This window comes from Solanum lycopersicum, chromosome 5 (assembly GCF_036512215.1).
Source record: "Solanum lycopersicum chromosome 5, SLM_r2.1".
NCBI lineage: Eukaryota > Viridiplantae > Streptophyta > Magnoliopsida > Solanales > Solanaceae > Solanum > Solanum lycopersicum.
The window spans coordinates 1,922,516-1,945,434 of NC_090804.1; the positions used below are offsets into that span (position 1 = coordinate 1,922,516).

General features: G+C 34.7%; 3 protein-coding genes across 3 annotated transcripts; 2 read left to right on the forward strand and 1 right to left on the reverse strand.

Annotated features, from left to right (window-relative positions):
- Positions 1 to 2,296: 2,296 nt before the first annotated feature.
- LOC101257661 (alpha-amylase 3, chloroplastic) lies at positions 2,297 to 14,628 on the forward strand. The gene is made up of 13 exons (XM_004238722.5): positions 2,297 to 2,804; positions 3,450 to 3,580; positions 3,837 to 3,891; positions 4,044 to 4,145; positions 4,308 to 4,428; positions 4,872 to 5,221; positions 8,144 to 8,799; positions 9,440 to 9,629; positions 11,272 to 11,378; positions 12,328 to 12,577; positions 12,700 to 12,822; positions 13,792 to 13,959; positions 14,047 to 14,628. Exons 1-13 carry the CDS (start codon positions 2,538 to 2,540, stop codon positions 14,203 to 14,205), a joined length of 2,679 nt encoding a protein of 892 aa, XP_004238770.1. The 5' UTR covers positions 2,297 to 2,537; the 3' UTR covers positions 14,206 to 14,628.
- A 712-nt stretch (positions 14,629 to 15,340) lies between these two features.
- LOC101257960 (pectate lyase-like) lies at positions 15,341 to 18,326 on the forward strand. The gene is made up of 4 exons (XM_010322361.4): positions 15,341 to 15,684; positions 16,278 to 16,974; positions 17,076 to 17,318; positions 17,763 to 18,326. Exons 1-4 carry the CDS (start codon positions 15,479 to 15,481, stop codon positions 17,985 to 17,987), a joined length of 1,371 nt encoding a protein of 456 aa, XP_010320663.2. The 5' UTR covers positions 15,341 to 15,478; the 3' UTR covers positions 17,988 to 18,326.
- A 231-nt stretch (positions 18,327 to 18,557) lies between these two features.
- LOC101258258 (uncharacterized) lies at positions 18,558 to 22,436 on the reverse strand. The gene is made up of 8 exons (XM_004238724.5): positions 22,146 to 22,436; positions 21,694 to 21,749; positions 20,727 to 20,889; positions 20,523 to 20,611; positions 20,061 to 20,193; positions 19,782 to 19,874; positions 19,587 to 19,689; positions 18,558 to 19,142 (listed from the first exon to the last, which is right to left on the reverse strand). Exons 1-8 carry the CDS (start codon positions 22,314 to 22,316, stop codon positions 18,775 to 18,777), a joined length of 1,176 nt encoding a protein of 391 aa, XP_004238772.1. The 5' UTR covers positions 22,317 to 22,436; the 3' UTR covers positions 18,558 to 18,774.
- Between the last annotated feature and the right edge of the window lie 483 nt (positions 22,437 to 22,919).

Sequence of the window (22,919 nt, forward strand, 5' to 3'; positions counted from 1 at the left end):
AAATAAGTATTTGTTTTATACTACGTTTATTTTTACATGTTACCATATTAAGAATAGATCTTTATTTTTGTTTGTTCGAATTGGCGTACAAAATAAATATCTTATTTTATTTTTGTTATTATGCATTAATTATTTTTAATTTATTATTTCAATATAATAAATCATATTTTATTGTTAATTTATAGAGAAGTGTCAAAGTCGAAAATGACATATTTGTTATGAATTTGGTAAGAAAATGTTGTGTGGACTAGTCCAATAAATTAGATAGATACATTTAAACATATCTTTTTTTTCCTTATTTGTCCTAACACGATAATTGAGTGAATAAGTTGCATACGAAAATTAAAGGTCCAAATTCAAATAATTAACGTCTATTTTGAAAATTTATAGGTTCAAGTTTAAATAATTCAGGTCTATTTTAAAAATTTGTCAATTATCGATTTAAAATTATGATGAACGGATTTATTTAACATCAAATTTCTTTTTATAGCAATAGATAAGCTAATTGCGTGCAAATTGATATATCGGCGAAATGTACTAATTTAAAATTAAGTCTAGTTGATTGATTATCATTTTTTTAGAAAAAAAAATAGAAAAAAGGAAGAAAATAGTAATAAAAAGAACATGTATGTTATATAGTCCTCACTATTACTGTTTGACAAAAATATAACCTATTAAATTATCCTACTCGATAGTCATAATAAGATAAAACAATAAAAGAAGTGTAAAAACTCATAGTTAATGACTAAACTCAAAGGACAAGAAACTATAAGAGTAATACTATGACTAATAATACGGTTGCGTAGAAGAATAAGCTAGTGACTGTTCAACTATCTAACTAACCTCCTACCCTAATTTGTACCCTCAATAACCTACTAGATATCTAAGGTCATGTCCTCGATAAGCTAACGTTATGTCACGCCCTGTCTAACCTTCTCTTCCCAATACTTCTTCGTCCTATTTCTTCCTCTCTTGAAACCATCCCTAAGTAACCTCTGTCCTCTCATACCCCTGCACTGTAACATCTGTGCATCTTCTCTGCCCATACTTATAATATCACAAATTTGTTTTCTTATCGAGATCACTCCTACTTTATCTCGAATATCTTCATCTATAATCTTATCTTTTAATATGAACATATATCCATCTCAACATCCTTATCTGATCTCTAGAATATAATAATAAAAAATAAAAAGAATTTCTTAAAAAAAAAAAAGGAAAATTAGATACATATGAACAAAAAAACAAGCATGTTAGTATCACATTATATAACTTATTTCAGAAAGTTTTAGCTCAAGATAACTATTTTATGCATAGACTTCACCTCCCATTTCATGATTATTATTTTCATAATGTGAAATATAATACATACTCCATTAGAAATTCAATCTTAGAAAAACAATAACCAACCTTTTTTATTGGAAAAAGCCTATTAAATTAAGATATTTATTAGATATTATTTTTCTTTAGAGAAAAGCTTTGAATCTAATTAAAGCTACCTGGAAGTAGTATTATACTTAGAAATAGCCGTATCCGATGGAACTGGAAAGTGCATCCCCTTTTGACTTAAGTACGATGGATAAGGTTATTTCTTCCTTAATTAAAAGTTTCGAATTTAAAATTTGAGTATTAAAATTCTTTTAATAGAAAATGCTTTTCTTGGAACCTGATCCTATATGAAATGAATCTCTTTTCTAAAAATTACGATAGATAATTTAAGAAAAATGAAAAAATGATTGCAAAATGATACTTCTGTTGATTAAAACATTTTTGATTTATTCTATGAAGGGATAGTGTAGAATAGCTTTTCATTTTCCCCATTATTTGCATTGCAAGAGTTTTACGAAATGAAAAGTCAACTTTTATTTGATATTATAAACTACTCTTTACGTTTTTCTTTAATGGTACAATATATTATATAACTAGATCTTCCTTTTATTTACTTGCTTTTAAAAAGTTAAAAGAATTTTTTTTTAAAATGAATTATTAATTGTCCAACATAAATTTTCAACACATAGTAAACAACTAAAAGTAAAAGTAAACTTTGAGAGTATTATTCCAATCAAAAGATAAAATTATTAACATTTAGATAATGAATTTTGAATATATGAATTAAATTTTTAACATAAATATATAATTTTTAAGTTAAAATTATTAAATTTCATCAAATTATACTTAGTACATATTTCATTCATAATTGTAATAATTTTTTTTTGTTAATAATGTAATTGAAGGTATGTACCTTTGATTCATCTCGACGATTATATTTAATTAAATGTAGTATTCTTTTTTCTTCATTGAAATTTTTGATACAAAACATTTTATTATCGAATAAATTTTTTTGACGAGTCAATTAATTAAATTTCAAAATAAATACGATAATCGAGTAAGAAAAAAAGGAAAATATTTTCGAACCGCAAAAACCGAATAATTATCCAAGACGTGATCTTTATAAATATCTGACAAACCAAAAATCTATTTCGTTCTCTCTTTTTTTTTTCTCATGATTTTCAGGTGAGATCTACTGATCGGAAAAAATGTCGACAGTTACTATGGAGCCTCTCGTCGGCCATTATCTCCGGCGAAGCCCAAAGCTATATCCAAATCAGAAGAAAACCTCTCATTTTTCTCTAAATTTCTCTCGGAGGCCACTCTCCGGTACCGCAACTTTGAGATTCTGCGATTATCGGCGTAGCCGGACGGTACCTATCAGAGCTAGCTCCACCGATGCTGCCGTCATTGAGACGTCGGAACAGTCGGACGTAGTTTTTAAGGAGACTTTCTCGTTGAAACGACCGGAAAGGGTAAATTGTTGTATTTGATATTTATTCGTGTGTATATGTATTTACCTAGATATTTGCAGATCCGTGCATTGCGTGCTCTATTTTTCGCTTGAATATTTATTGGATCAATAGAAATGAGAGATTTTTATAGGAATTAATGAGTATTTGGAGCTTGAAGAATTGAGTTTTTCGCGTTTCCCGCCATTTCTGTGAGGAATTTCCTTTTTGTTAATTAATACAAGTAGTTTTGGATTGTTTGTTAAGTGTAAAAGCAAACTCTGCATGATTGGGCGTTGTGTATTCTCTCTTGGTTCAAAAGAATTGATATGTGTTTGGATCAGTGTTTAGCAACTATTCATATTGTTGTTATTATTATTATTTTGATGGGTTTCAACCCACTTCATTGATCACTTGGCCTACACAACTATTCATGTTAGTTTATGTTTGCATAAAGGGAAAAAAAGGAAGAAGAAGATTGGTCAAAAGTAGAGAGAGTAGCTGAAAATTCTGCCGTCATTTATAGATGTGCAGTTTTCTTTAATGCATATGTTTGAATCTCCTCTATTTCTTAAATAAAAGTGTAAGTGTTATTTGGCGAGCCCATTAATGGTATAGCGAAAGAAAAAAGGGCTGTTGAGGAGTGATTGTCTTGTGTTGGTATTGCAGGCTGAAGGAAAGATATCCATCAGATTGGATAAGGGGAAGGATGAAGAGAATTGGAACCTCACTGTGGGATGTAGTTTGCCAGGGAAATGGATCCTTCACTGGGGGGTCCATTATACAGATGACACTGGCAGGTTAGTCTGATTTGAATATGGAAGCACTGCTATTTTTTTGTCCTTTTGGAGGTAGGAATAACTAGGTGAATAAATTTTACAATATCATGTATAGAAAAGGAATTAGCTTTAATTCAAGTTGTAGTCTTTAAGATGGGAAAATAGCTTTTTAGTTCTCGTTTGGAGATATATACCTCTTCAACTTTTGTGTAATAGTTATTAATTTCCTAAAGACTCTGAATATATTGTTTTTAATGTTTGTATTTTAAACTGGCAGTGAATGGGATCAACCTCCTCCAGAGATGCGGCCGTCAGGTTCAATTGCCATAAAGGTGTCTGCTACTATCCCTCTTGCTAGTTCGCTTAGTCCCCTTTTCTGTTAATATTTCTTCTTGAATGTGGATATAGTCGCTTCAATTTCAATTTAAGGTGTGTATCTCTTTCTCATATTTTTCTTTAAATGTGAATTTCATTGTTGTTACAGGATTATGCAATTGAAACTCCTTTGCAAGGAGACACATTTCAAGAGGTGAAGATCGACATAAGTTCTAAGTGGTCTATAGCAGCTATAAATTTTGTGTTGAAGGTGAGCTTCTGTGCTTAGATGTTTCAACTTTCTTCTGTATGTGTTATGCTGCTAACGAAGCATTCAACAAAAAGCATATTCATGTATGCTGCTGATCTGATCGCTTTAGTTATTACTTTTTTGGTGGTGATGTTTAGGTGTTGGTTTATTTTGATGATGCAGGATGAGGAAACTGGAGTTTGGTATCAGCACAGAGGGCGGGACTTCAAGATTCCTCTTGTTGACTGCCTTGACAATGATGCTAATATCGTTGGTGTTAAAAAGGAGTCGAACATATGGTCAGGTTGTCCAGGGTACTTTTTGCTGTGAAATGCATACCAAATGTTCATATTTCTTGCCTCTCCCTTACATTCAATCCATGTCATCTCTTTCATGTTAACCTCACTGACTTTCTCCAGAGAAGAAAATGACTTAGATATGTTGAAACATATCTTTTCTAACAATGAAGATTGTTCACCCAGGCTAAAGAAGGGTTATATCTGTTTATGAAATATCTGTTTTTGCACTACTGTACTGTTGTGAATTTATGTACTTAACAAGTTATTTTGTATTATAATAGTTCAATTACTGTAATAGTTTCTAATCAAACCATTCCTCTGCTTAGCTGATATCTCAGCATGGATAGAAAGATCCTTAATGTCTTATCTTATTTGAGTAATTCTGTGACAAATTCAAGTTGTACTGAGAAAAGAAAGTAGAAGTTAAGTTGCTCTTCTTGCATTGCAGGATCACTAGGAAAGCTGTCCAACATACTCCTTAATCCAGAAGCTTCTCCTTCTAAAGGGGAATCAAGCAGCAATGAGGGGTCTAGTGCGAAAAACTGGCGTCTTGAAGGGTTTTATGAGGAGCATGCCATAGTAAAAGAGACTCTTGTCGATAACATAGTTAATGTCTCTGTTAAGCTGTGTCCAGAGACTGCTAAGAATATTTTGTGTATAGATACTGACTTACCTGGAAATGTAATTCTTCACTGGGGAATCTGCAAAGGTGATACTAAAATATGGGAACTTCCTGCAATGCCATATCCAGCGGAAACAGTAGTGTTCAAGAATAAGGCACTGCGGACTTTGCTGCAGGTACTTGCTTTTGGACTTCCGAACTTCCAATTCCTTAGTTGTGTGGTTCAGTTGAGTCTACCGACAGTTCACGTCTTAAAATGTTAGCCAATCAAAATGCTGTATAAATTTTTTTTCATCAGCAGTTCATTGATTTTTTCCTGACCTGCTATTGTAGATTTGTGGTCATGGAAATCTCGAATCCTGGATTTTACTAGTGTTTTGTGCCTGGAATCTTCATACTCCCTCCACCCGAGCTAGAAGTCTAAGTTTGATTTCATGTGTTTAAGAGAACAGTTGAGCATGTTAAGTCTTTAGTATTTGTTAGGGTGGGTGTAACATGCAGGCCTAATACGATGACTTTTTTGGCTTCAAGAATACAGTAAAAGTTGCATTAGCGACATAAACATCGTAAATTGGTCTACTATTTTAAAGAGTAAATCTTGGTCCTGCATAACTTTTTCGATATCTCTAAACTATATTAAATCTTTTCTGGACACAATGTTGGACAGTCCAAAAGAGGGAAATGCAACAGCAACAACTTAGCCACAGTCTCGAACAAGTTGGGTTAGGTTATATAAAAACTACCTCATCATGTCCCCCACACAAATCATCTCAAGAAACATTATACTCCAAAAGGGGGAAGTAGGATTATTTTTTTGGGGATAGAGGGAGGGAGCACTATTTTCTTCCTTTTTTAATTCTTTCCATTGGTCACACACTCACATGTTTAGTATTCCTTTGCCAGACTACTGCTTTAATGTATTGGATACCTTGAGAATTGGAATTTGGCTTCCCTACACCTTCTCCTTGAAAGTGGCACAGTAGTTCTGGATCAAACAGGGATTTTTGTTGCAGTGTGGAAGCTTGTGTCTGTTGTAGCTTAGCATGTGCATATCCAGAGAAACTAACCTTCCTCTTCTTCTTTGATGAATGAAGGATCGTGATAGCCTTTCTATTTTAAAATTTTAATCTGTTGGTCCAATTTTACATTAGTTGTCTGGTTCAGTTAAGTCTAGCAAGTTACATGCCCTTTAATGTTAAATCATTGAAAGTGCCTTGTGAATTGATGTAAAGGAGTCACTCTAGGTTATTGATGCAATTTTGTAAGCAGTATCTTGATCAAAATGCTTACTTAGGAAAAGGAAACATGGAAGTGGTCATGTGGATCTGTTTCTGACCAGTAAGTCAATGGATTTTATCAGCCATGTCTTTCTAACCTGCTATTTTGATTAGTGGCTGTCATGACCTCCGATCACGGATTTTTTGAAGTGCTGAAAACCTGGATCCTCGTTGATACTCTTTCCATTCAAAATGAGTTGTCTTTAGAGTAACTCAGCATGTTAATCAAAGGAGGAGCAAGATGTAAATTACTTAGCATTTCATGAGGGAATATGTGGGTGCTATATGTTAGACTTTTGTGGTTTAGAAATTAGATTGAACACTGTATTCTTAAGTGTAAAATGGTTCCTACATGATATTTAGAGTGCACAAACTATTTAAAAAACTGTAAAGAACTTTTTTTCTTATGAAAATAGTCAGAATTTTGGACGGTCTGAAAGGAATATGACATTTTTTGGGGGACTGTTTTGTTTTCTTTTCCGTTTGCCATTTGTTATCCCTTTGATATACTATATTGCTTAACATTTTAGTTGCCACGAAAAATGGAATCTTTGCCTTATCTACATTTACTTGGTGAAAGCAGCTGAATATGTCTGGACATGAAATGGGGCTACTAGTTGCTTAAAATGTGCAAGTTTGCACTAGCACATATACATCAAAGCAACTAGTCTTTCTCTTCTTCTTTAATGAATAAAGAGACGTATAGATAACTGGAGATTAAATGAATCAACACATTTTTGGGGACGATTTTCTAATTTAGTAATAACCGAAAGAAATTGGATTAAGAACTAGACAAATAACAGAATTAATGGGAAAATGGAAGTATAACAATTGACACTCCAATGAAGACTTCTGGAGCTGCATGAGAAAAGGAAGAAGATGTCATAGAATTGCAGAATGAAGAATAGAAGAGAAGGAAAATGGAAGAAGAAGGTCATATGATTAGGGGTAGAGAGAATATACCATAGGTTCGTTGCCTGCTCCTTTTCTCTTGGTTGTTATATATAGCAACCAAAAGTGATAGTGAGATGCACTATCTTAGCGTTTGGAGCTCATTAATCACTCACAATCTCAGCCCTCTACGTGTTATTAATATAACTAAATCTAGCTTCTTAATCATTTATATACCAGATCATGACAGGAAGTTTGACCTCTTTTTTCCCAAGGTTTTAATCTGTTTGTTTATTTTTATAAGAGGGGAATTCCTACATGTAGTGCAAATGTAGAACAATTGTTCTTTTCCAGGGAAACTTAGAATCGGACTGCTATCAGTTGAATATTTAATTTGAATAGAGATGATGCTTGATTTTTGTATACCGCGATTAGAGAGGAAACTACAAGGAAGGTAGCCGTTTGAGAACGTGAACATATTCTGAACTACTGTTTCTCAAGGGGAGGCTCAAACATGACTTAAGATACCAACCTGGGCTAATAAGTTTGCTACTGTCATCAAGCACTTTAAAGTTTGGAATCTTTTCCCTTCAACAACTGCTGTATTTTAGATTTGTCTGATCTCCCATGACGGAAGGGTCTGACAGAGTGGTGCACATGCATCTAGGATTCTTTTTAACTAGTCTATGTCTCTACAGTTAAAATTTGAGTTTATGCAACACAAATTTGCAACTTAGAATGTATCAATGTTTGATATAAAGTTGCAATGCCATACTTGTGGGTCTCTTTCTCATTGGATTATCATCTTCTTCACTTTTCTTTTCGAGATTCTCTTTGGAAAATTTCTCAATATCCCGGAAAATTAAGTAACCTTTTGTTTTTAAGACCAGCTATTTCTCTATATTTTGATGACATATGCTCTTGTTGCAGAGAAAAGAGGGAGGTAATGGTTCTTCGGGACTGTTTACTTTGGATGTAGGACTTGCCGGATTTGTTTTTGTGGTGAAGCTAGATGAAAATACGTGGTTGAATTGTAAGGGAGATGACTTTTATGTACCTCTGTCAAGTGGCACATTACATTTGGAGGAAAGTAAACAAAGCGAGGAGTCAAATTCTTCCCAGATAGTCAATCGTACGCCTGAGGAGAGCCAAATAGGCTCTGTGTATACTGATGAAATAATAAAAGAGATAAGGAGTTTGGTGAGTGACATTTCTTCTGAAAAGAGCCGAAAGACAAAAAATAGGGAAACACAGGAAACCATTCTTCAAGAAATTGAGAAGCTGGCTGCTGAAGCTTATGGTATATTCAGAAGTTCAATCCCAACAATACTAGAAACTGTTGTTTCTGACTCTGAGGTTGTACAACCTGACGTGAAAGTAACTTCAGGAACTGGTACAGGATTTGAAATTTTGTGCCAGGGTTTTAATTGGGAATCTCATAAATCCGGAAGATGGTACAAGGAGCTGCATGATAAAGCTGCAGAGTTATCTTCACTTGGTTTCAGTGTGATCTGGTTACCTCCACCAACTGACTCAGTGTCACCAGAGGGATACATGCCTAGGGATTTATATAACTTAAATTCCAGGTATTATAATAAAAATTTTCTCCGTTTCCATTTTTGTTAGCGTAAATCATGCATTTTTGGTCTAATTTATAGCGCAAGTAATGGATATCATATCTGGATTTATGAGATGAAGTTCAAAGTATCTCAAACTGTTTATAATTATTTTTTTTTCATTATAATTTAAATAGGAGATACACCGAATATAATGAAGGGCAGTGTCATTTAAAATTTTTTGCTGATGAGAATTCAATGTCTCCTGGCTATTAGCTTCTTTATTTGGAGTTAAAATAGGGGATATGCCAACATTTAAGAAGGGAAACGTTGCTTGTACTTCCTCATTCCTTTTTCCCAATCTTTTCATTTTCTACTCGTTTGTTATGATTAAACATACAAAATTAGTTGCCACAAGAATATTTGTTTTGCTCTTTTGTTTTTTTTACTGAAGTTGCTTTCTGTCTTTCTCTGCTTTCTAGTAAACCGTTACTTAGTACCTAATTTTGGCATCTTATTTTATCCTTCATTTTGAACATTGATCAGGTAGTTCCTACTAGGTAAAATGAGACTTTCATGAAGCAAATTTATTTCTCTCTCGATTTGTGATTTTCTATCTGTACTTGTTTAGTGTATCTCATTTTTGTGTGGTTTTCTGTATCTTTATCAGATATGGTAGTTTTGATGAATTGAAAGTTACAGTAAAGAAATTCCATGAAGTGGGCATCAAGGTTCTTGGTGATGTTGTCTTAAATCATAGATGTGCAAGTGAACGGAATCAAAATGGTATATGGAATATCTTTGGTGGTCGGTTAAATTGGGATGAGCGTGCAGTTGTTGCAGATGATCCACATTTCCAGGTGTGTATTTCTCTCTTGATTTTTCTTTGCTGTTGTACCAGCAAAGGAAATTTTTTGGTGATGCTTGTCCTTCACCAGAAGATTAGAAATAATCACAAATTCAGAGAGGATGCAGAGTAGCAAACTGGAATATTTGAGAATTTGCTTGTCCCCCACCGGATGAATAGTATATCCGTTCCTTACTTTGTAATTTGAAATCAATTGCAGTGAGATATTAATCCAGAGAATTCTTTTTACATTAAAATATTTTTAATATGTCAAAATAAGGTTTTCCAAAAGGGTTGTTGGAAAAGGTGAAAGGTCAAGGATAGGACTAATTGAGATTCTTGCTCAAACTAACATTATGGTTCTTTAGCCTTCTAATATGCTAACCTAGAATCCGTGTGCGCGATATATCATTTAGAATACATTAAGATCTTGAAAACTAAATGAAGCACTAAGAACACTATATTTGCATTGTTCACATTTTTTATCCTCAAATATTTCATCTTAGTTACATTACTATCTCTTTCATAATAAGGATATATTTGCCTTTTTACGCTAATACAAAACAGATCCTTGCTTCTCATGGTCCCTCTCCGTTCTTTCCTCTTTTGCCATTCCTCTCAATTTCGTTCTTCAGAAAAGCCTTCCTGTCAATCTCTTTCTATTGTCTTCCGCATTTGATCTCCGGCATCTGCTTCCTTGTTTTCCTATGCCATTTCCTTTTCTTCTGGGAATAACTTCATCATTAGATCGGTGGTGCTATCCATTTAATATACTGCCATCGTACGGTGGAACTTCATTGGTACCACCAACACCAGCTTCAATTGTGGACTAGTAGCGGGAGCCCATGGCTGAACCTTTTTCTTTGTACATTTTTTAACATTCATTGCTTGCTGTAGTCTTTGAAATAATCACAAATTTGTGCAATTGGAAATGGTCCAAGGCAAAAGAATGATTAACGTGTTTGCTATCATTGGATCATTGATACTCAAAATTATCTAGTGAGCGAGAAATCTGAAAAGAAGAAGAGAGTAACTAAGGGGAAACAGGAATGAGAAAAAAAGAAAACTTAAGAGGAAAGAAGTAGGAGATTGTTTGCTCAAACATACAAAAAATAACCTTAAAATGATTAAATGGCAAAGGTATTGTTTGCTCAAACATACAAAAAATAACCTTAAAATGATTAAATGGCAAAGGTAACTTTAAGGGAAATTTGAGAAATGAAAAAATTGAGACAATGCTAACCTACTATGGAAAAACCCATAAATATGGTTTAAACTCCTTGGGGGTTGGGTGAAGCAGACAAGAGAGGCCAAAATCATCATCTTTTACCCATTGGCTGGTGCTCTTATCTTCCTTTCGGAGTGCATTATCTGATTTCTATTTGCTTACTTCCAAAAGTAGACGGCATAAGTGAGGGGAGGTACACTTTCCTATACTCGTTTGATTTTCATTTGTGCTTTTAAATTGGCTGGCTTACTCTTTAAAATATCTATTAATCGCTAAAGCAATGTTCTGCAACTCCTTTACTATGGTTTAGCCAGAATAACTTTGTGGCTAGCATGACATTTTTGCTTCCCTTTCTCTTAATGAGATACGGACTGGTTTTACAAGATCTGTTTAACCAGATGTCTGAACTACCTTCTTTTTTCTACAGGGAAGGGGCAACAAAAGTAGTGGAGATAATTTCCATGCTGCTCCTAACATTGATCATTCCCAGGAATTCGTGAGAAAGGATATCAGGGAATGGTTACTCTGGCTGAGGTTCAATTCTCTTTGCTTTAACCTATATTGGTCTTCTTTTTTTCCCTTTATTTTTGTTTCTGTTTATTCTCATTTGGAACACCTTTTGATGGTTAAATCAAGAGAATGTCATCCTTTTACGTGTAATGCATGAGCTTTTAGCGACCTAGGTTCTTTTGCAATAATTACATAGGTGTTACCAAAATAAATATCATTTGGTGTCTGTCAATCCAGGGTTAAATTTTAATCGACCTAGCATATTTAGCACTATATAATAAAATGCAAAGCATTGGAGCAAAAGTCAAGAGGTTTTCTACTGTGTCTATGTCAAGCACATTAGAACAGGAAGCCAACAGGATATAGATATCACGTGAAGTGCAAGGACTTCTGTTTTTTGGGGAATTTATGCATTCTGTGGGAAGAATAGGAAAGATATGGCAGATGGAAATTTGATACTGCTTAAAGAGAAGACTTGAAATATACTGCTGTCACTCTGGAAGACATAGATGTCATTTTTCTAAAGAATTTAACCATGATCTCAAGGGAAAAAATTGGTAACTGAAGGCAGTTAAAATTGAGATTGCGGTTGGCAAAGGGACTGCATTACTTACGCCACACTAATGCTTTGATTCAAAATGTGAAAACTAAACGAGGTTCAATAAATATCCTTTTAAGAACATTTAAATAAATACTTGATTGATAGTTGATTCAATAACTGCTTTCTTTACTTCACAATCCATTTCTTTTGAAACAGAAAGGCAGTATCAGCAGGTCCTACTTTAGTCACTTGCATATAGGAGCGAAATAGAATCTGTTTCATGGGTATTTCAGCTTAATTGTCTGTTTACTTGCTATACAATATAATTTTACGTGTCTTGTCTTTCTATTTCCCATGTGTTACTCAAGAATGTCCCAACTAACTTCAGAGGTCATCTTGTAACAATATTTTATGATTACGCTGGTTTGACAGGGAGGAGATTGGTTATGATGGATGGAGGCTTGATTTTGTTCGTGGGTTTTGGGGTGGTTATGTGAAGGATTACTTGGAAGCAACTGAACCTTACTTCGCTGTAGGCGAGTTTTGGGATTCCCTCGTTTATACTTATGGAGAGATGGATCACAATCAAGATGCGCATAGGCAGAGAATTATTGACTGGATTAATGCTACTAATGGAACTGCAGGAGCATTTGACGTGACAACGAAGGGAATTCTTCATTCTGTAAGTGTTTCAAACTTTATCCTTGCATGCAATACTTGACCGGCAGTACTTAATAAAAGGAAGGATTGGGAAATCAGTTTTTCTAGGTTAACAGCATTTTCTTTCAAATTCTATGTAATCAGGCAATTGAGAGATGTGAATACTGGCGACTATCCGATCAGAAGGGGAAACCTCCCGGCGTTGTTGGATGGTGGCCATCTCGTGCTGTTACATTTATAGAGAATCATGATACAGGTTCTACACAGGTAAAATATGCTCTTTAGTTATCAGAGGACTAGAGAAGCTCCTCTTTTAATCTTGATCAATGATAAAAGGTTTTTTTTATGAGGAGGCAGATAGTTCAGCATATCCACTGGCCGGAACCAACTATACCTTTCTTGATCATTCAATTAATTTACCACCTTTTTCCTGCTTAAGTGTGGTTGGATTGCTCAAGCGTGAGAGCTAAATGTACTTTGAATCCTGGCAGCTGCCTATAAATGCTATTTACAGTTAGATATCATGATGAAATGTAAACCCTGTAGCTTCTCTATTGACTCTAGTGCATAGCTGTGACCACCATTAGGAAGAATAGTTCCCCTTGGAAATCAGTTAAGAAACAAAATCCTAGTCCAGCCTAGTCATCAACTTTGATTTTGTTTGGTTTCTTTGCTCTTGATGTTCCATAATTTGCTTGTCAATATCTAAATTGGCAAAAGTTCTAGCAAACACAAGGCTGTAAAATTCTTCAGCGTATTTATTTTTTTGGTACAGAACGTCTCTCTTAGGTTCCATTTGGACTCAACTTAAAATCAATGCAGTTCAGCTGAAAAAGTGATTCACATATGAACTAATGGGATAATTGTAAATTTGAAATGGATTGTCTCCCAATTTAGGTAGCATTCCAAACACTTCCATTGATGTTTTTCAATTCTTTACATTTTCACTAGTATTTAGAGTTTGTAGTTGAAAATTTAGAAGTCCTCAGCCGTGCAATCAAATAAAATTGGGTCTATTCTCTTTATTTTTTTGGGTTACATGGACTTAGTTTAGTTCCATACTCTTCTTTCTCATGCTGAACCTCTAGTCATCACATCTTTAGGCTTGTCATATGATCTCCTCAATGGACTTGTAATTGATTGTTGTAATATCATGGAATAATACTACGCATAAGATCTGACTTGTTTTTCATCCTTATTATTTATTTTTCCTGTATCTTGGGCTTTTCCTTGAAGGGTCATTGGAGATTTCCTGGTGGGAAAGAGATGCAAGGTTATGCCTATATCCTGACTCACCCTGGAACCCCGTCAGTCTTCTTTGATCACATTTTCTCTGGTTACCGATCTGAAATAGGAAATCTTATATCACTCAGAAAGCGGAACAAGATTAACTGTCGGAGTTTGGTAAGTCCGTGATTAAAGACATCTTTTTTCTCTTATGGATGCAGAACCAATACTAATCCTAATATGCTGAGCTTTCTGTCTGATCAGGTGGATATCACAAAAGCCGAAAGGGATGTTTACGCAGCAGTTATTGACGATAAGCTGGCTGTCAAAATAGGACCAGGCCACTACGAGCCTCCAAGTGGGCATCAGAGATGGAAAACGGCTGCTGAGGGTAACAATTATAAGGTTTGGGAATTGTCATGAAAACAATCGCCTTCTTTCCCTGTTACCGATATTCTGCTATTTGTAAATGCTTGGGGTTAGCATTGAGTGACTGGAGATGGAAACAGTGAATGTCGTAAAAAAGCTGTACTGCAGCGGATTGTATCTAGCTTTGCTGCAACACAAATTGAAGTTGTTGGAGCTAAAATAGCAAGAGTATGAACAGTCTGGTAATAATTGCTGTTAATATTGTTGTATTTGGAAAAATTCACCATGTACACTATACATAGTCTGGTAAAAACTGTATATGATAGGTACCAACCACTACATTATATTGCCTTTTCAGAAGATAAATAGGCATTGTAGAAACTGTATGATGTAAAGAACTTCTGTACAACTTATTCGCCATATTGGCGATAAGACGCCTTTTTAGCGTATAAATACTAAAATGTATGTATTGCTGTATTGTATTTGTATTATTACAATTGAGTTGCTGGGTTCAGCTACTGAATAAAAGTCTCCAGCCTTATTTGGACAGAATTTGTAAAGATTTTGAGTTTTAGTACACTGAATATGTTTAGCTTTAAAAGGATTTCGTAGATGCGAATCAAGAATCTAGAGTCATGGGTTCAGTATAGTTAAACAAGAAAGGTTTTAAAAGTTTACGTATAAATATAAACCTCTTTCTTGTTTAATTATACAAAATTCATCTGTGAGAGTTCAAAAGTTTGATAAAAGGAACTCGGAAGAAGGGTCAAATTTACCTCTAATATACGAAAATCATCAATTTCATTGTACTTTATTGATTGTCCAACAATAACGGATGATATGAATTGTTCATTTTCACACAATATATGAGTAAATTTAACTGTATAGTAAAAACGAATGGAACCACTAGTACATTTACAAAATAAAAAACTATCGAAAAAATATATGTTTAATCTAATTATAAATTTCTTTTATTATTCAGTTAGAACAATAACATAAGATCCACTTTTATTGTTTTCCATTTTATTCACATCCTTTGACTTTTTTAAAAAAAATTCAAAAGTTAGTTAGAAAAAACAGTTAATTACAACCTCAAATTATTATTTGGACATCCTCTTTTCCCGCAAAAAAATTATTGTTATATATATATATATGTTTATTAAGTATTATTTTATTCCCAAGCTCTGGGAATTCACCTGCAGTTAATAAAATCAAAAACTACCAAATCTTGGGTTTTTCCCCCCAAGGCTGCAGGTGGTAGCAGAAAAAAAAAAGACAAACAAAAACAAAAAAAAGGAGAAAAAAAAAATATCTGCTACAAAAAAAAATGGCCTCTATTAGTTTTAATAATTCAGTTATTTTTCTGTTTTCCCTTTTCTGTTTTTCTTCTATAATCCCAAAATTATATGCTAATATTGCTGATTTTGATCCTTATTTGGAAAAAAGAGCTGAAGAAGCCCTCCAATCTTCTCTTGCTGCTTATAATGAAAATCCTGAGGGTGTCACTCAAATTTTCAACAAAGAAGTTGGAGAGTAAGTGTTTTTAAGATATCGAAATCATGTATGTATGTATCTTTTTCGAGACACGAGGTTAGAATATTGTATAGAAATGAATCTTTTTGTCTTGTCAATCTTGAAAAACTAGCTGATAAGGAGAGGATTGTCGATATCACAATGCATAAAGTATATATTCCGATTATGTAGGGACATTTTGATGAGCTGTTGAATAGAGCATTATTCACTCTACCCTTCCCAGACCCCACTTGTAGGATGTATATTGAATAGATAGGATGTATGTTGAATAGAGCGTTCACTCTTGCATAGATTGTCAAAAGATCCTATTTTTTTATGACAAGAGAAACCTGCAGCTGCTACCCTTTGGGTGCGCACAGGGTAAAACCGTCGCTCCTATGGAATAGCTCGCCAAAACAAATAGGAGAAGTAACCCGCACTAGGCAATCCCGGTGCGACGAGCTCGACCCAGAAGGCAAAAAACCCCTTGCTTTCGCTGGCAAAGGGTTTCGAACTTGAGACCTCCAACATGAAAGTCCGAAGCTCAAACCAGTGTGCCATCCCGAAGGGTAAAGATGCTATTTTTAACATGAGTTATTGTGTAAATGTTGCAGAACACTTCTCAATGGCACAAGGAGGCATTTGAAGGAAAAAGATAAAGAGGACAAGAATGACAAGGATGATAAGGAAGGTGATGAAAAAAGTGTTGATGGTTGCAAGGCATACAATCCAATTGACAAATGTTGGAGATGTGACAAAAACTGGGCTAATAACAGGAAGGCACTAGCAGACTGTGCTAGGGGATTTGGTCATGGTACAACTGGTGGTAAAGATGGTAGATTCTATGTTGTCACCGATCCATCGGATAACAACGTGGAGGAACCTGTTCCTGGGACCCTACGTCACGCTGTCATCCAAGAGGAGCCATTGTGGATCATCTTCGAGAAGTCGATGATCATCAGGTTGAAACAAGAACTTATGATCAACAGTAATAAGACAATTGATGGCAGAGGTGTGTCTGTTCATGTTGCATATGGAGGTGGACTTACCTTACAATTTGTGCACAATGTGATTGTCCACAACATTAGAGTTCATCACATCCTTTCTAAGAATGGTGGTATGATTAGAGATTCTGTTAAACATATTGGTCTTAGGACAGTGAGTGATGGTGATGCTATTTCCCTTTTCGGTGCTAACCGTATCTGGATAGATCATTGTACTTTAACCAAGGGTGCTGATGGACTCCTCGATGCAATCATGGCTTCCACTGCTATCACCATTTCTAACTGCAAATTCAACCATCACAACGACGTAAGTTTTTCTCATCTCACATTATCAGCTATGTTCATAAGCCAGGTCTCAAAAGGGGGTTGTCAATGTGTTTAAGCTAACAACAACAAATGACTGTTTAGGTTATGCTTTTGGGAGCAAACGATGCCTTCCCACAAGATAAAATCATGCAAGTTACAGTTGCATTCAATAGGTTCGGAAAGGGATGTATTCAAAGGATGCCAAGGTGCAGGTGGGGATTCTTCCACGTTGTCAACAACGACTACGCCAAATGGGAAATGTATGCTATTGGTGGCACAGCTAACCCCACCATCATTAGCCAGGGTAACCGTTTCAAGGCTGCCGACAATCCCAACACTAAAGAGGTACTATCTACTTAACATTCCAATCACATTTTCTTTTATAAAAGCTGTGCCCGCGAGGTCAGCATGCACCCACCTCGACTATTTCACCAACTACCTGCTACCTCCAATCAACTCATATATCAGATAGTATATATATGTCTACCAAGGCTTAAGCATATATGATGAGATCACTTTACCATTCTTGTTCAATCACATTTTCTTTCACAGAAGTGGCATCCGTGGGTCAACTTGCACCCCACCTGGATCACTTCACCAAACACCTGCTACCTCCAATCAGCACACATACCACATATACGTGACGAGATCACCTAACTTTTTTGTTCAATCACAGTTCTTGATATGTTATATTAGATTGTAGCATAAGTACAACATAAACACACTTAAAAAACATCATTTCGCCTTATTGCATTGTCAATTGCTAACATAAAGTATGCTAAAATGAAGGTGACAAACCGGAATGGTGCCCCAGAAGCTTTGTGGAGAAACTGGCAATGGAGATCCGAGGGTGATTTGTTCAAGAACGGAGCCTTCTTTAGGGAGTCTGGACCAGAAATCAAGAGCACTCCATTCACAGAACATACCACAATCCAATTTGAGCCTGCTAAATTTGTAGGTAGACTCACTCGCAAGGCTGGTGTAATCCAGTGCAAGATTGGAAAAGCATGCTAGGCATGTTATATGTACAATGTAATATTAATTATAATACATAAAACATATTGTACATTTCATTTTGGGGTTTACATGGAGCCGAATATTTTTTTTTTGGGGGGGTTCTTTTACAGCAAGAGAAGAAGAAAACGGCTAAGACATCTATCTGTTTTCTCAGTTTTTTTCCGACTATTGCTTTCTTTCTTCTTCCTAGCTGGTTTACTCTATAGGTGAAGCAGTGAAGATGGGGAAGAAAACGAAAAAAGTGGGTTCTCTGGAGCTCAAGTTTATCTTTTTGTAACAGAAGTTTTGGTTTTTACGATTTTCTAATAAATGTAATTTTCCCTGTTTGAATTTCAATATAGGCTACATGTCTACCCAAGACTGAAATTTATTGTAATACAACCTATTCTATTACTTACTAGTCCCTCCGTTTCAATTTGTTCATCTCATTTTGACTTAGCATCGAGTTCATGAAAGTAAAGATATTTAGAATGTAACAAAATGCTGATCAATCTTGTGGTCTTAAACATATAGACAAACAGATTGATACGGAGGGAGTACATGTTATCATGCAACAAATACTGATGATATTTATAACAGTTTTATATTCAAGACAGATTTTTCCACAACCTTAGAGCAAATTGATCCAGAGTTTTCAATCGAACAAACATTTAAAACGAAGAAATATCAGAATTGAATGGGAGATCGATCACATGTACAAGCACAGAAGAGGAAAAACCAGAATAATGCATTAAACGAGATATGAAAACAAAGTCGAAACATCAAGGGATTTCCTTACAAATAACTATCTGCTTTTGGAGTTGCTTTTATGAAGACATGTCCTGGCGTTGTGTCCTTTTCCTAAGCACACGCTGCAGCTATAAGTTCTCTTTACTCGAGTCTTGATTGTTGCAACCACTTTAGTGTCGAATTCATTCTTTTGGTGGCATGTTCTTCTGTTATGGCCACTTCTTTGACACTTGCTGCAATGATGATTAACCTTAACTGTCTTTTTCGGTACAATTAAGCTCAACTTTAAGCAAGTTCTTCTGTTATGACCCTTTGTTCCACATAATCCACATCTATAATGTCTATCCGTATTGTCTCGAATTTCTGGACAGTAGTTACTCCTATGTCCTTCCTGTCCACAATTTCTACAGTAAAATTTCACCCCTGCGATTAGAAAATGACAGTAAGATGTTGTACCAGAATATCAAGAATGATGTGCAGCAGTATTTACGCCACACAAACCAAATGGTGAACTCAACTTACTGTGACAAGTAAATGAAGGGAAACAAGAATGAAATATTTTCTCTCTTTTTCTCTATACCATCTCTTTTTACGTCCTGTATACAGACAAACATAGAGACCATGATGTAGCTCAAGAAGAACGTCCTCTAGCTTGCACGTATATTGTGTTGTACATTTCTGCTAATTGTATGGAGTCATTATAAAGTGGTTTACACCAATTATTTTCTTTAGTGTAACAGTTTAAGACCCTTAAAGAAGCATTCAAGGAGTGCCACTCGACATTTTCGTTTCAGCTAATGATATATCCAAAGAAGATAGCAAAAACATCATTAATTTAAGTGTGACATGAGCTAAAACTTTTTACACCTTTCATGGATATGCTTCTCTTGCGGCGGTTATCTGGATCACGGAAGTAACTTTTCATGGATTCTGAGGCACGTTTCCTAGCGGCAGGTGTCCCCTTTGCTTTCTGCATAACAAGTGTCATGGCAAGAAGGTGAATGTCTATAGTTACACACAGCTAGAGGTCAATCATTAAGATATGAAGTTAGCAAGTCAAACCTTAATAGCAGCTACTCTTTGTGCATGAAGCATCGGATCGCCATGGATAATCTTCATCCTTTTACTAAATAATCCAGTTTTGGCATTTAGGCTCTGCAATCATCCAACTAAACAAAAAAGATTATATTCAAGAAATGGAAAATCCGTCAAAAAGTTTAACATTTCGCCTGAGGAACCAAAGATCATCCAAATGAAAGGTTCACTACATTGTCCAGACAATAGTGGTGAAATCGAAACATCAAAACAAGAAAACCAAGTAACAGAAAAATGAATACTAACTTTTAGTGATCTGCTGATCTTCAAATTGACTTCTGTGTTGGGAGATTGGTAGACACGCTTGGTTTTTCTCTTCGCGTCAAGCTTTATGTCTAAGTCGTCCACTTCATCGTCTTCTTTTACTTTTAAAGGTGAACTGCAAAGTATCATGTAGATTTTTTATCAGCAAAGTTACCTAAATTTGCAGAGAAATATTGCGTTCGAAGAAAGAACGATTATAGCACAAGATGTCTAGTGCAGAATATAAAACAAAGGTCATTTTAACTCCTTCGACTACATAAAACAGAATGCCATGCTTAAGCAAAATGTGGCGATGCAAACATGTTGGTACATATTGAGAGTAGAACAATGAGTAAAACTTGATTATAGAGCAAACGTACAAGTCGGATGTAATAATAGTACAACGAGAACACATGGCTTTGGCAAAATGGTATCTAAACTGAAACTTGAGGCGGGAAATATTACCTTGATCGAGCTTTCTCCCAAGGCCGTTCATCGATAGACTCTTCCCAAATGACACAATCTCCACCACACTGATGACAAGTTATCATACCCTGCCGTACATGAAAACTTATACTAAGGACATAACTCTTATACGATCAACTTACATATCAAGTGTATATACAGGTAATTTAGAGCTCAATAAACATGATCTACAAAAGAAGTTACCTTTCCATTACACAACGAACAATCTAAGTTGGATCTCTCGATTCCACATTCAGTACATGAAGTGTAGCCTCTTCCTCTGCAGCTTGGACAAGGCAGTTCTCTTATATACTGTCCATTTGGGCCAAACCATGATCTCGGACTCGATGAACTAGAAATGACCTTCCTGGAAGATGATTAAAATACAGGTCAAAATGGATAGTTAACTTGCTCAGGGGATAATCACGAGTAAATACACGAAAAGAGGCTTCTTATCATGAGGATGGCTGGATGGGGTATATAGTTTGTTCTCCGATTATCAAAGTATCCAGTCTATACAGTCACTGTCTTATTAGCATGAAAGACTAAAAAGTATTACTGTTTCAAGGACTATTCCAAGGAGCAAACTTCAAACACACAATTAAATTTCCGCGTTCAGAAAAGAAGGAAGGTGATCATACTTCAGCACAACAATTACCATTAGTTAAGAAAAACTACAGAAATATAACAAAATACATGTAAGGAAAATACAATAACAACAACATATTCGTGTAATCCCAAAAGTGAGGTCTCGTGAGGGTACATTGTAGGCTAGACCTCACCCTACCTTGGAAGGCCGAGAAGCAGTTTCTGATAGACCCTTGGCTCAAGAAAAAGCATTTCAAAGAAGATAAAAAATGAAATAATAGAAGTGAAGAAATCATGGCAAAGAAGGAACAATAACCACAACAAGATAGTGTGATAATCAAAGTACAAGAGACAATAGACAGTAACAGAAATCGAAGGACTAGAAACTATAGGAGAAATACTACGACTACTAGTATAGATTTAACATAACTATATAACAACAGAAAAAAAAGAAAACATAAGGTCATTGCCAAACTTTACAAACTTAACAGAAAACACAAATAGAAACTCTAATTCAGCAACAAAACATAGTCCATGATTTAATAAAAGCAATTAAACAGAAGCAGAAGAAAAAAGTTAAAACCTTGGCTGCAAATCAGCATCAAGTCCAAAAAGCTCCTCTGAAGGGTCATACATAGCCTATCAATACAACATGTTAAATATAAGCCCCTCTATGATAATTTGTTCCAAGCAACAACAGGTTAATTTAACTATATCTACCATGAAGTTAAAATCACAAATGTCATACTAAATAATTTAAACTTTATTCAATATAAAAGTTAAAACTTTACCACTAACACTAAGGGGTCGTTTTGTAGCATGGTTAGAATTATGCAACTATTAGTAATGCATATACATAGTTAAATAAGTTTCTAAATAACAAAACAAACATAATATTAATTTTATACATGAATAACTTACTCCCCTAACTAGCTATAAAATATTGTATAACTATAATGTCATCCTTTTTAGTGTGACAAAACATAATTTTGTGATATAAGGAGAACAAAAGGGAAAAAAGAAAAAACTCAATACCTGATTTTGTTTGATGGGTGATACAGAATCATTATTATTAGTGAAAGAAGATAAAATAGGTAAATAAAAGAAGCTAAGTTTAGTTTTTGAAGGTGGTAATATCCAATAATGCAAATTCTTGTTACAATATCTCCATTGAGGCAACATTGATGACCATATTGTTGTTGACATTGTACATGAGAATTTCTTCAAATTGAAGAAGTGACTTAAAATGGAGATTTTATTTTCTTTTTGATGTTTTTTTAAGGAGTTATGTGGATGAAGAGAAGACAGCAAGATTTTATTGTTTTATCCTATGGTTTTGGTCTCATTTCTTTGATTATTTATTTTTTTGTGTGGGGATAATGGGGGAAAAATTGCATAAATGGTCACTTTATATTTGAGATTGGTTCAAAGCAGTCTATTAAGTATTGTTTTTAGGTACTTTTAATCCTCTAAATTGGCTCAAGTAAGCTTTTTTGGTCTTGAATATTGATCAAATATTTAATAATAAACTCTAATGGGTGATTTAGTGATCAAATATTCAATAAACATGATTTAACATGAACTCACATTAAGTGATGCAACTTTTGTGATTAATGATATTTTTTGTGCAATTTTATTTTAGATATATTATAATTTTTGATGAAGTGATTTGTAAGATCTGATAGAATCGTTAAATTTATCAAGACGAATTTGTTAAATATTTTGACAAAAATAAATCTGGGGCTCAATTCCTAATTTCATAGTCGATTCTTTAATTTGTCGTTGATTGATCGTATTTTGACTTTTTAA